The 13,428-nt window shown below is 45.5% G+C and overlaps 2 protein-coding genes across 9 annotated transcripts in view; one reads left to right on the top strand and one right to left on the bottom strand.

The window, feature by feature from the left end:
• Positions 1–13,428, top strand: part of LOC147115504 (mediator of RNA polymerase II transcription subunit 12-like protein) — a 637,745-nt gene that overhangs the window by 273,062 nt on the left and 351,255 nt on the right. The gene's annotated exons all lie outside the window — the stretch shown is intronic.
• On the bottom strand, positions 8,359–9,372 carry LOC147115509 (P2Y purinoceptor 14-like). The gene has a single exon (XM_085989540.1). It carries the CDS (start codon positions 9,367–9,369, stop codon positions 8,359–8,361), a length of 1,011 nt encoding a protein of 336 aa, XP_085845666.1. The 5' UTR covers positions 9,370–9,372.

Genomic DNA, 13,428 nt, shown 5'->3' with positions numbered 1-13,428 from the left:
CGTCTTTCGGATGAGATGTTAAACTGAGGCCTCGTCTGCCCTCTCAGGTGGATGTAAAAGATCCCCTGACACTATTTCCAAAAAGAACAGGGGAGTTCTCCTGGTGTCCAGGCCAATGTTTATCCCTCAATCAACATCACTAAAACAGATTATCCGGTCATTATCACATTGCTGTTTGTGGGAGCTTGCTGTGCGCAAATTGGCTGCCGCTTTTCCTACATTACAATTGTGACTACACTTCAGAGAAAGTACTTCATTGGCTGTAAAGCGCTTTCCGGTGGTCGTGAGAGGCGCTATATAAATGTAAGTCTTTCTTTAATGGGCAATAACTGCCAGCTTGACCAGAGACACACTGACCCACATCCCAAGAATGAATATATTGTATAAAAAGCTATCGGCTGAGTTGGAGCCAATGTCTCAGGAACAACATCCCAGGATGTAACTAATGGAGTAGACAAAGGGGAACCGTTAGATGTGGTGTACTTGGATTTTCAGAAGGCCTTCGATAAGGTCCCACACAAGAGATTGGTGAACAAAATTAGGGCACATGGAATTGGGGGTAATATACTAGCATGGATTGAGAATTGGTTAACAGACAGAAAACAAAGAGTAGGAATAAACGGGTCTTTCAGGATGGCAGGATGTGACTACTGGGGTACCGCAAGGATCGGTGCTTGGGCCCCAGCTATTCACAATCTATATCAATGATTTGGATGAGGGGATTAAGTGTAACATTTCCAAATTTGCTGCTGATACAAAGCTAAGTGGCAGTGTCAGTTGCGAAGAGGCTTCAAGGGGATCTCGACAGGCTCAGTGAGTGGCCGAGAACATGGCAGATGGAATATAATGTGGATAAATGTGAAGTTATCCACTTTGGTAGAAAAAACAGAAAGGCAGAGTATTTCCTAAATGGTGAAAGATTGGGGAATGCAGATGCTCAAAGGGACCTGGGTGTCCTTGTACATGAGTTACTGAAAGTGAATGTGCAGGTGCAGCAAGCCATTAGGAAGGCAAATGGTATGCTGGCCACTGCCCTTCATTACAAGAGGATTTGAGTACCTGGAGTACTGTGTACAATTTTGGTCTTCTTACCTAAGGAAGGATATACTTGCCATAGAGAGTGCAACGAAGGTTCACGAGATTGATTGCTGGGATGGCGGGACTGTTGTATGAGAAGAGATTAAGTAAACTAGGCCTGCATTCTCTGGAATTCAGAAGAATGAGAGGGGATCTCATTGAAGCATCAAAATTATTACAGGGCTTGATAGGGTGGATGCTGGGAGAATGTATCCCTTGACTGGGGAGTCTAGGACCAGGGGCCACAGCCTCAAGATAAAGGGTAGCCCACTCAGGACTGAGACGCGAAGAAATTTCTTCACACAGAGGGTGGTGCATCTTTGGAATTCTCTACCCCAGAGCGCTGTGGAGGCTGTCATTGGGTATATTCAAAACTGAAGTCGATAGATTTCTGACTAGTAAAGGCATCAAGGGATATGGCGATAGGGCCGGTGAATGGAGTTGAGGCAGAAGATCAGCCATGATCTCATTGAATGGCGGAGCAGGCTCGAATGGCCTACTCCTGCTCCTATTTCATGTTCTTAAAGGCGAATGACAGATGTGAGGATCATCAGATAGGGCACTGCTCATAAATTTACTTTTATTTACATTTAATTTACCTCTAACTACAGCATTGGGGCATTGGGACCAGTTCTGGGGGAGGGTTTGACCTGCACTGGCAGGACAGGTTGCACCTCAAGAGGGCCGGAACCAATATCCTCGCCGGGGAGGTTTACTAGTGCTGTTGGGGAGGGTTTAAACTCATTTGGCAGGGGGATGGGCACCAGGATGTCCCATTAGAAAGAGGATAAAGTGCTCAAAGGATTGGGAGAGGCAGAGAGCACTAGAGTAAGAAATAGTAAGGTGGGGTCAAAGTAAGAGAGAATACAGGATGGTCTAAGATGGGTTTACAGTGTATGTATGTGAACGCACGAAGGTCAGTGAGCTGCAGGCACAAATAGCCACATGGGAATATGATGTTGTGGCAATAACTGAGACCTGGCTCAAAAAAGGGCAGGATTGGGTATTAAATATCCCTGGTTACAAGGTGTTCAGGAAAGATAGGGAAGGAAAGATAGGAGGTGGTGTGGCAGTATTGGTTAAGGAGAATGTTGCAGTGCTGGAGAGGGAGGATGTCCTGGAGGGGTCAAGGACAGAATCTATATGGCTAGAGTTGAGAAATAATCGAGGTAGGTCAAGTACAGGAAGTGTCAGTAGGTGAACATTTAGGGAACTGATCATAGTGTCATAAGGTTTAGATTAGCTATGGAAAAGGACAGGGAGCAATCTAGAGTAAAAATGTTTAACGGGGAAAGCCAATTTCAGTGGGATGAGAATGGAGCTGGCCCGGGTAAACTGGAATCAAAGATTGGCAGACAAAACTGAATTGGAACAATGGGCTGCCTTTAAAGAGGAGATGGTTGCGGTACAGTCGAGGTACATTCCCACTAGGGGGAAAGGCAGGGCAACTAAAGTCAGGGCTCCCTGGGTGACGAAACAGATAGAGAATATGATGAAGCAGAAAAAGAGTGCATATGACCGATGTCAGGTTGCAAATACATCTGAGAATCAGGCTAAATATAGAAAGGTCAGAGGAGACGTGAAAAAGAAAATAAGAGGGGCAAAGAGAATAGAATGGCAGCCAACATAAAAGGTAATCCAAAAGTCTTCTATAGGCATATAAATAGTAAAAGGGTAGTAAAAGGAGGGGTGGGGCCGATTAGGAACCAAAAAGAAGACCTATGCATGGAGGCAGAGGGTATGGCTGAGGTACTAAACGAGTACTTTGCATTTGATAGACTGGAGAAGCTGGGGTTGTTCTCCTTGTAGCAGCGAACATTGAGGAGATTTGATAGAGGTGTTCAAAATCATGAGGGGTCTGGACAGAGTAGATAGAGAGAAACCGTTCCCATTGGCAGAAGGGTCGAGAACCAGAGGACACAGATTTAAGGTGATTGGCAAAAGAACCAAAAGCGACGTAAGAAAAAACTTTTCACGCAGTGAGTGGTTAGGATCTGGAATGCACTGCCTGAGAGGGTGGTGGAGGCAGATTCAATCGTGGCTTTCAAAAGGGAATTGGATAAGTACCTGAAGGGAAAAAAATTGCAGGGCTACGGGGAAAGGGCGGGGGAGTGGGACTAGCTGAGAGTCGGTACTGGCTCGACGGGCCGAATGGCCGCCTTCCTTGCTGTAACCATTCTATGATTCTAAGCAATACATTAGAGAAACAACAAAAATAGATCTTCGAACATTTTAATGAACCCTGCGATTATCTTGTGCGTTCTCATGTTGTTTGAATATTCTCTTGTTTTCTCTTGGATCTCGCAGGAATATGGTCCCAGGGACTCCAGCAGCTGTCTGGTACTTTGCCAAAGTGGCCCTTCATGTGCGAGGTTAGATGGTGAGAGTAGATGGACTATTCAACATTCTGCAGCCTGTCGCTGTTCGCGCACGTGGGTTTTCCAGAAGGGGTCAATTATAACAATATTGAGCAAGAGTTCCAGCTGTCTCTTATTTTGACTTCTTCCACCTCTTGCTCAGAATTAGGAGATTAGTGAACTCGGCATAGACCAAGGCTTGAACTGGTGATCATTGTGGGCTGCGTGACCCCCTGTGCAACACCAGGTAGTGCATTTACTCAATGAACCAACAGGGAAATTGTATTTCTGCACTCTAGGTTGCTGCAGAAAGTTTAAGCAGTACAATCAGATATTATTTCTGTACACTGTTTTGATATTTTATATTGTCACAAAATTGAAATTCATATTGGCCTGGATTTTGCGGTCAGCGGCGAAGGAATGGTGCTCGCCATTCGTTATGCTTACAGCTGCCCACAGACTTTTAGTGGGCTTTTGCGCGGCATCTTACAGTAACTAGAGAGCCATTTTGATGCGCCCCCCCTCTACAGGGGATCTGGGACCGGTGTGAGCAGGGCAAGCAACAGCGTGTCTCTTCAACCAATCAGATTGAAGAATCCTTACTGAGATACGCAGAGTCTGAAGTAGGAAGTGTAAGTTAGAATATTTAAATCAATGTAAAAATCATGTACAGAAAATGAAATAAATAGATGGAAAGAAAGATTGGATTAAGAGAAAGAGAGAAGAGACAAAGAAAAAGTAAAAAAAATGAATTATATTTTTTAATTAAAAAAAAATCTTCAACAATAATTAAAAGCTGAAGGAATGAGACTCCACACTTGTAAAAGTTACAAATGCCAGAGAGGTTGTTTGGTAGTAATTAAGACTTAGCACGCTGTTACAAATTCACTTACACTTCAATGGAGAAGCCCGAACCTTTTCTGGCGTGTTTAGTGGGTATCTAGTGGGTCAGTGCTGCAACTTTATGCCCATCATGTGTTTGAATGCTGAGCCTCTGGGCGAGGTACCGGTGTAATGAAACTTGTGGAGGAGCAGCAACCTGCTGAAACCCTCATCCATGCTTCTGTTACCTCTAGACTTGACTATTCCAACGCACTCCTGGCTGGCCTCCCACATTCTACCCTACGTAAACTTGAGGTGATCCAAAACTCGGCTGCCCGTGTCCTAACTCGCAACCTCCTGATTTCCACATTTAACTGCACGTGTGCAGGCGCTGAAAGTTGCTGTCTGATTTACTGCATAATAACGGTGAGCGTTGATAGCCTCACCATTATTATTATCGCAAAATCCGTGCCCTAATCATATAATAGTACAGCACAGAAGGAGGCCATTCAGCCCATCGTGTTGGCGCCGGTTCTTTCGAAGAGCAATCCACTCCCCTAATCTTTCCCCGCAATTTCTTTCTCCTTCAAGTATTTATCCAATTCCCTTACTACAACAACTACTTGTATTTATATAGCACCTTTAATGTAATAAAACATCCCAAGGCGCTTCATAGGAGTATTTAAAGACAAAAAAATTTGATGCCGAGCCACATAAGGAGATATTAGGGCAGGTGACCAAGAGCTTGGTCAAAGAGATAGGTTTTAAAGAGCATCTTAAAGGAGGAAAGTGAGGTAGAGAGGCGAAGAGGTTTCGACAGGGAATTCCAGAGCTTAGGGCCTAGGCAACAAAAGGCACGGCCACCAATGGTGGAGCGATTATAATCGGGGATACTCAAGAGGGCAGAATTAGAGGAGTGCAGAGATCTCGAGGGATTGTGGGGCTGAAGGAGATTAGAGATAGGAAGGGGTGAGGCCATGAAGGGATTTGAAAACGAGGATGAGAATTTTGAAATTGAGGCGCTGCTTAACCGGGAGCCAATGTAGGTCAGTGAGCACAGGGGGTGATGGGTGAACGAGACTTGGTGCGAGTTAGGACACGGGCAGCCGAGTTTTGGATCACCTCAAGTTTACGTAGGGTAGAATGTGGGAGGCCAGCCAGGAGTGCGTTGGAATAGTCAAGTCTAGAGGTAACAAAGGCATGGATGAGGGTTTCAGCAGCGGATGAGCTGAGGCAAGGGCGGAGACGGGCGATGTTATGGAGGTGGAAATAGGCGGTCTTAGTTATGCTGCGGCAATGTGGTCGGAAGCTCATGTCAGGGTCAAATATGACACCAAGGTTGCGAAGTGTGGTTCAGCCTCAGACAGATGTGAGGGAGAGGTGATGGAGTCGGTGGCTACTAATTAAAGACTACTAATGAATCTGTAAAGTGTTCTGTGTTTTACCGCTGGCCTCTTTGCAGGAAAATAAATTCCTCCAGCTTCCCCCTTCATCCTGCTAGGTTTAATCTGTTAACTGATTTATCAACGAGTGGAAGTAATCTTTCATTATTTACCGCTCTGAACTTATGAGAATCTTAATGATTTCTATCAACTCTGTTCCAGTGAAACAGCCCCACTTTTTTGAAAATTCATTAACTATAAGTGAATCTTTGCTGTACCCTTTCTAAGGCCCAAATGAACTTCCTCCAATTGGCTGTGTAACGCTCTGTGCAATTGTGGCCTAATCGACGTATTGTTACAACGTCCGCATCACTTCTGTGCTTTTATATTCAATGCCCCTGGATTAAAACCTAGAATCTCATTTGCCCTTTTATTGACTTTTATACCTTTTTAAAGCTTTTATGTATCTCAATACCTAGCATATCTCTGTTCCTCCACCGTGTTAAAGGCCTTGCCATTTTGGATATACTTCCTTTCATTTCTGTCCCATTAAAATGTCTCTGTTGCCTATCTGCCTAATTTACTAGTTTTTAAGAGAGTAAATTTCCCTGTTCCTGAGGCTGGAATCCCCTGAGTGCAACACACAAAGGGAAATCGGGCAGGGTGGATTGCGTGCTGATAGGAGCGTCTGTCCAGATCCAGATCCCCTTCACTCTGCTCTGCTGCAAGAGGAAGGATAGCGAGTGGCCTGCAGGGTGAGAAAGTGCTGATTTAAAAAAAATAAAAATAAAATAAGATTGATAATGGCCCAGAACTTCGGGTCTCCACGGGTGAGTACGCACAGGGTACTCACCCGTAAGCCCAATGGAAGTGCCGGTTTCGTGCATGCACTGTGCATGCGCGGGAAACCGGCACTTCCGTTCCCCTGAACGAAGGGGTTCAGAGTTCGAACGCGTGCACGGGAGAGGCAGCGCGTGCGCATCGAACTTACCTTTTTTTTGCAGGTTTTCCCGGGAGGGTAAGTCTCCAGAAGTCAGACATTTAAAAAGCAGTCGCAAGGCCTGCTTTTTACAAGCTAAGTGGTGAATTAATTAAAATTAAGACATTTTTTCCACAGGTTTATTATTTTTAAATACTTTAAAGAAAGGTAAGTTTATTTTTTAGCCCCGTTAGAAAATAAAATTATTTTTTTCAAAAATTTAAATTATTGTTTAAAATAGTTATTTCATGTAATTTATAGTTATTTAAAAAATGTGATTTTTAAAAACATTTATTTGAAGATTTAGTGATGTTTTGGGGCCCGTAGTATTTATATGTTTTGACAGCTCTTCCTGTCAAACTTATGAATGAAGCATTCCCTGCTCCGATTGGCTCTCCATGGCCCACGTGATCCCAGGGGACGCATCGAACTAACTGCGCCCCTGGGATACGCAAGCACTGCGCGCCGGCAGTTGGAGCAGGCCCAGGATCGGAATCCCACGCGGGCCCACAGCTCAACGGCCGGCGCGCAAGGTAAGTGCAGGTTGGAGGCTTGCACCCGCGGGAAGCCCCCAACCCGAATTTCTGGGCCAATGTCAACCGTGGCTCAGTCTGTAGCACTCTCGCCTCTGAGTCAGAAGGTCGTGGGTTCAAGTCCCACTCAGTCTTTCGGGTGAGACGTTAAACCGAGGCCCCATCTGCTCTCTCGGGTGGGTGTAAAAGATCCCACGGCGCTATTTCGGAGAAGAGCAGGGGCGTTCTCCCCAGTGTCCTGGGGCCAATATTTATCCATCAACCAACTTCACACAAACAGATCATCTGGTCATTGTCACATTGCTGTCTGTGGGAGCTTGCTGTGCGCAAATTGGCTGCTGCATTTCCTACATTACAACAGTGACCACACTTTGCTGTAAAGCGCTTTGGGACGTCCTGAGTTCGTGAAAGGACGCTGTATTTTTAATTTGTAACGGCAACGAGTAAGCGAAGAACAGAAAATGTGGGAAACATGGAAACATATGAGCAGGAGTAGGCCATTCGCCCCCTCGAGCCTGCTCCGCCATTTAATGAGATCATGGCTGATCATATGCGCAGCTGTTCCAGCAGCTTCTGGGGATTTAAATATAGGCCAACGCTGGTCACTGCTGAAATGTCTTCACTAGCAGCCTTAACCAGCTGTGTGAATTACTGCTTCCGTCGGAACTTCAGTTGCGACGTCAATAATGAGTTATCGGCTTACCGCAGCACTCCACTTTACAATATGGAAAACCTGGAGGACGATGGTGCAGCGAATGGGCCACCTGGCAGCCAGAGGGTGCTCTTGCGGCCCATTTAAGGGGCATGGTTTTTTCCACGGCAGACCGCGACCAGGTTACTTGCGTTTTCAGCTGTGTTTCGGCTTGGGGAAAGAAAGGAGTAAGGGCCCAACACATGGGGCCGGATCGTGCTGGAGAAATAGCAGCATGTCAACAATGCACGCCGTGATTAATGTGCAAATTGGCCAGTAAGTTCCGGGATTAAGAGATAGGGCGTGAGTTTGCGAACCTCCAGAACTTGCCAGTCGATTTATGTTGCTAGGCCGTTTGCTTCGCGCAACCAGTAGACGGCGAGTAGTTGGGTGGGTTTTCGATGGAGCAGCTCCTGCTGTCTCCACTATGGGTATGATGCAGTCATGTACTTGACATAGCGTTTGTTGTAGAATCTAATGGTTCGGCCGAGGGAACCATTGGTTTGTTCGAGCTGGGTTATTGTGTGGACGTATCATTTGGGTTATTGTGTGGAGGTATCACTTCTGACATTCCTCTGTCCAGGTTTGGTTGCAGTCTCATCTTTTTAAATAGCAGCTTAGTGAATGATTTGCACAGCAGGAAGTAGATGACCGGATCGAGGCAAACATTGAATGTGCACAGTAGCTGTGTGGCCTCCTTTGCATAACGCAGTGTGTCATGCGTTGTACAGTTACTCTTATCGAATCGGCTGATATCGTACGGGAGTCGGATCAATTGATACGGCACAAAGCAGACGATGAAGACTCCCACGATGCTGAATATGTTACGATTAGCTTTCTTTTTCACGTTCCCAGAGTCCTTTTGGAATTTTTGGTCGGACCAATATATTTTTTTTAAGATGGCTGAATAACACACAATGAGGAGCACAAAAGTGATCCAGAAAATAACTTTGCATTTTAAAACTATAAAATGGTGCCAAGTTACACCCAGCTCGTTTTTCAGCTGCAGGCACCGTGCCGCAGTTTGCTCTGTCGGGATCTCGTTTGTCAGAATGATGTTTGGCAGCACAAAGCCCGTCATGAAGACCCAGCAACTCGCACTGATGACCTTGGCAAACGTGACCTTTTGCACAGTCAGGCTTTTCCTGGGCTGTACAATTTTCAGATACCTGTCGAGACTGATCAGGCCGAGGAATATTATGCTCAGGTACATGCTGTTATAGAAGATCACGGCAGAGTAGCGACACACGAATGCCTGCAACTGCCAGGGCCCAAGGCGCGAATCGGAGAGGATTTTAAAAGGCAGCGTAACGACCATCATCAGATCAGCGGTGACGATGTTCTTGAGGTAAATCATGAAGCTGGAATGATTTGGAACGTGACAGAAGATCCAGGCAGCTAGTGTGTTCAGCAGTAATCCGCCAATGAAAACCAAGAAGTACAAGAGTGGTAGGACCACCTTTGTCATCGTGGGGTTGCGCAATTCTCCGCAGTTGGTGGTGTTGGGAGAATCTGTGCTCGTATTCATATCGGTATTTTTCTCTGAGAGAGGGGGAAAAAACATTTATTATTGTTGAGATCAAGCATTTTAAAAGTAACTTTTGGAGGTAAATTGGGATTCTACTATCTACAGAATTTAGGAACTGAAAATCCCATTTGGTCCAACAAGCCTGTCTGATTTTAGTTCATCTTAACCCACTTTCTCTTCATAGCCCTCACTCCTCTCTCTATCCAGAATCACATCAATTAAATTATTCTATGCCTGTCTGTTGCTAGTGTATGAAATAATTCTGACTTCCGTTTGCTCCTAATTGTCATATTAAAATTGCATGCCATATTTTCTTGTATTATGCCACCTATTGAGAATCCCCCTTTCCAACTTGCAATATCTCTAATTTTCTCTGTGAATTACATTCCTAATACTACCTAGAATCAGATATTTTCTAGTAATTAACTGCAGATTAATTTGTGGTGTCTGTGCAGCGTGTGGTGTCTGGGGCCCTTACCACACAATGCCACAGATACTGGTGAAAGTCAGAGTCTGGAGAAGGTGGGCTGGAGATGTACTTTGGCAGGATGTGCGTCCGGTCTTGTTCAGCTTGGAAGGAGAAAAAGAAAGAAAGACTTGCCTTTATCCAGCGCCTTTCACGACCTCGGGACGTCCCGAAGCGCTTTGCAGCCAATGAAGTATTTTTATTTTTGAAGTGTAGTCACCGTTGTAGTGTTCTACACATTAATATTTTGTTCTGTTGATGGCTGTTCATTACAACCTTGATACTGTGGCGGAGCCACTAAAGGACTCGGATCGTTTGTATATAATTCCCTTTAACAACATGTTAGCTACAGCCTGAGTCTGTATCTTTATTTATACTGTTTACCTGTACAGAGCGTGATTACTTTAACAGCGCGGGTAAACACGATGACGTCATGCCGTACATCACGTGATCCCCCACTGGCGGGAAGAACGTGATGAGGTCATGACGTCAGCCACGGGACCAGCCAGCATTCCTCATGGAGCCTCTGAACTGAACAGACCTACACTCGATGCTCTCCTGCAGTTACTTGTTTAAACCTGTTAGTTTACATTAAACTACGTTTTGTTTAAGCGCCTGAGTGGACCTCAGTCTTTGGATAGGAACTAGACATTCCTACAATACAATGATTGTTTCAGCGATGGACATTTCAGGGAATCTCTCCTGATATTTCCAAGCAATCGACAAATGCACAAGGCAATTGGAATGTGTCAAAAATATGCCAAATAAAGCCCACCAAATGTTTTTGCAGGTCTTGTAAAATAACAGCCTGGAAAATAGACTCTCTTTTTAATATTCATTCTCGGGATGTGGACATCGCCGCAAAGCCAGCATTTAATGCCTGTCCCTAATTGCCTTCGAGAAGGTGGTGGTGAGCCGCCTTCAACTGAATAAAATGGCCCAGCAAGTCAGAGGGGCAGTTAAGAGTAAAGCACATTGCTGTGGGTCTGGAGTCACATAGAAGCCCAGACCGGGTAAGGACGGCAGATTTCCTTGGCTAGCATCCGGCGTATAGTTAGAAGAGAGAATGTCGGTTAGGTTTCAGTGCTGCTGTTCTGGAATCCTACATTATTGAAATAACTAACAAACCCCACTTTGCCAAGGTCATTGTGATGGAGTTTTTTTTATGTTGACCACTTGTTAAACTTCACGTGAAGATCTTGTGTCTGAAAATATGCGCAGAGGGAAGTGGGAGAAATGGGGATCCTGCTTTCACAGGTGTTCCAACTTGCTGCACCCTTGTGTCACTATCCTTTCTATCTGTTTTCTCCCTTTTCATGCGGCTCCTTGCAGAATCCCTTGCCCAATTCTCGGGTGGGAACCTTTGCCCAGTTTCCCCCCGTTCCTCCCAGTCGAGGGATGTTGAGGCTAGTTACAGCGTCTGAGGCTTGCTTCAGCTGAGCACCTGACACAGACTGGGTATCGAACCTTTACTTTCCTGGTGTTTTGCAGCTCAGCTGTTCGCTGCCTTAACCAGGCGAGCCCACGAGCCATGTTAATACAGTATTTGCAAAGTTTTTTTTAAATGCCCTTTTTGAGACCTCAAATAAACCAAATTGAGTGTGTCTAACCCACATTTCAAGCCTCAAAATGGAATGGAATGAAATGTAGAAAAACCCACAGACCTACCTTGGTTTCTTTGTGTTCGAGTTTCCTCCTTGTTTCGGTCGTGTTTCTTGTGCTTTCTCTATTCCTTGACTGAACTTGGAATTCAATTGCCAAACCTTTTTTTTTTTTATTAGTATATAATTGAACCCTAATACATGTCTCTCAAAGCATTGATACTAGCTTTTCAAACCACACAAAGACATTACTCGAACATATCACTTCATAGGACCTCAGATCTGTGGAACTCCTTGTCTCCATCATTCTGTCCTTCCTTTTTCAATCTATAGACTTTATAACTCAGGTTTTGGGTCACCAAACCACTGTCAGGGGTTGTGACGAAGGTTTCGACCCTAAATATCAACCTGCCTTTCTCTTTCAAGTGTTGATTGATCTACGCTGTGTTTTCAGCAAGCTGTGTTACTATTTTATCTACTACTTTCTTGCTCCTACTCCCCTAACCTTGGTCCTGGACTTTTGTCGCGATACCAATGAACAATCCCTTGTTTTCTCAACTTACATGTATAAAAAAATCAATGAAAATGAGGACTTACTTGGATCACCTGCAGATCCTGGTGTTTCCAGCAAACCTTTCCAGCTGATGATCCTTCAGATGATTTTGTTTGCGCACAGTTCTAATACCAGGCCATTCCAAAGCTGCTGGCGTTGAAGTTTAGATAAAAGGGAGCCGGTTAGTTGCACAGCCTGAAGCCCTTACACACGTTTGCTGGTGTGCGGAGTAACTGAAATTGTGTAAGCAGATGATGGCAAGTGACAACTGTCTATCAAACGGACACCTTACTTTGGGTTGCTGTTACTCAGCTATGGCATGATTCAGGAAGTTACTGCTTCCTTTTATTATTTTCCGTCTTCCCCTTCTTCTTCTTAGGCAGTCCCTCGGAACCAAGATGACTTGCTTCCACATTAAAAATGAGTTTCCAGGTGACTGATGAGTCCAATGCGGGACCTACAGTCTCTGTCACAGGTAGGGCAGATAGTGGTTGAAGGGGCGGGAGGGCGGGGTGCTTGGGTTGACGTGCGCTCCTTCCGCTGTTTGCGTTTGGCTTCCGCTTGCTCCCGCCGAAGAGACTCGAGGTGTTCGGCGCCTTCCCGGATGCTTCTCCTCCACTTTGTACGGTCTTGGGCCAGGGATTCCCAGGTGTCAGTGGGGATGTTGCACTTTTTCAAGGAGGCTTTGAGGGTGTCCTTGAAGCGTTTCCTCTGCCCACCTGGGCTCTCTTGCCATGTCGGAACTCTGATTAGAGCGCTTGTTTTGGGAGTCTCGTATCGGGTATGTGGACGATGTGACCTGTCCGTCGGAGCTGATTGAGCGTGATCAAAGCTTCGATGCTGGGGATGTTGGCCTGAGCGAGAACACTGACGTTGGTGCGCCTATCCTGCCAATGGATTTGCAGGATCTTGCGGAGGCAGCTTTGGTGGTACCTCTCCAGTGCTTTGCGGTGCCTGCTGTACTGGGTCCATGTCTCTGAAGAACACAGCAGGGCGGGTATTATGACTGCTCTGTAGACCATGAGTTTGGTGCCGGGTTTGAGGTCCTGGTCTTCAAACACTCTCTCTTCCTCAGGCGACCGAAGGCTGCACTGGCAGACTGAAGGAATAAAAGGAAACACAAATAACCTCCCAGAGATGCCGGGGAACATAGGGTCTGATGAAAGGGAGGAACTGAAAGAAATCAGTATTTGTAGGGAAATGGTGTTAGGAAAATTGATGGGACTAAAGGCCGATAAATCCCCAGGGCCTGATGGTCTACATCCCAGGGTATTTAAGGAAGTGGCCCTAGAGATAGTAGATGCATTGCTGGTCATCTTCCAGAACTCGATAGAATCTGGAACGGTACCCATGGATTGGAGGGTAGCTAATGTTACCGCACTATTCAAAAAAGGTGGTAGAGAAAAAGCGGGGAATTATAGACCGCATCGGTAGTGGGG

This window comes from Somniosus microcephalus, chromosome 6, assembly GCF_052327205.1.
Source record: "Somniosus microcephalus isolate GS21.2 chromosome 6, FLI_Smic_1.0, whole genome shotgun sequence".
Taxonomy (NCBI): Eukaryota; Metazoa; Chordata; class Chondrichthyes; order Squaliformes; family Somniosidae; genus Somniosus; species Somniosus microcephalus.
The sequence above is the reverse complement of the archived record's forward strand: the minus strand, read 5'-3'. Positions and strand labels throughout refer to the sequence as shown.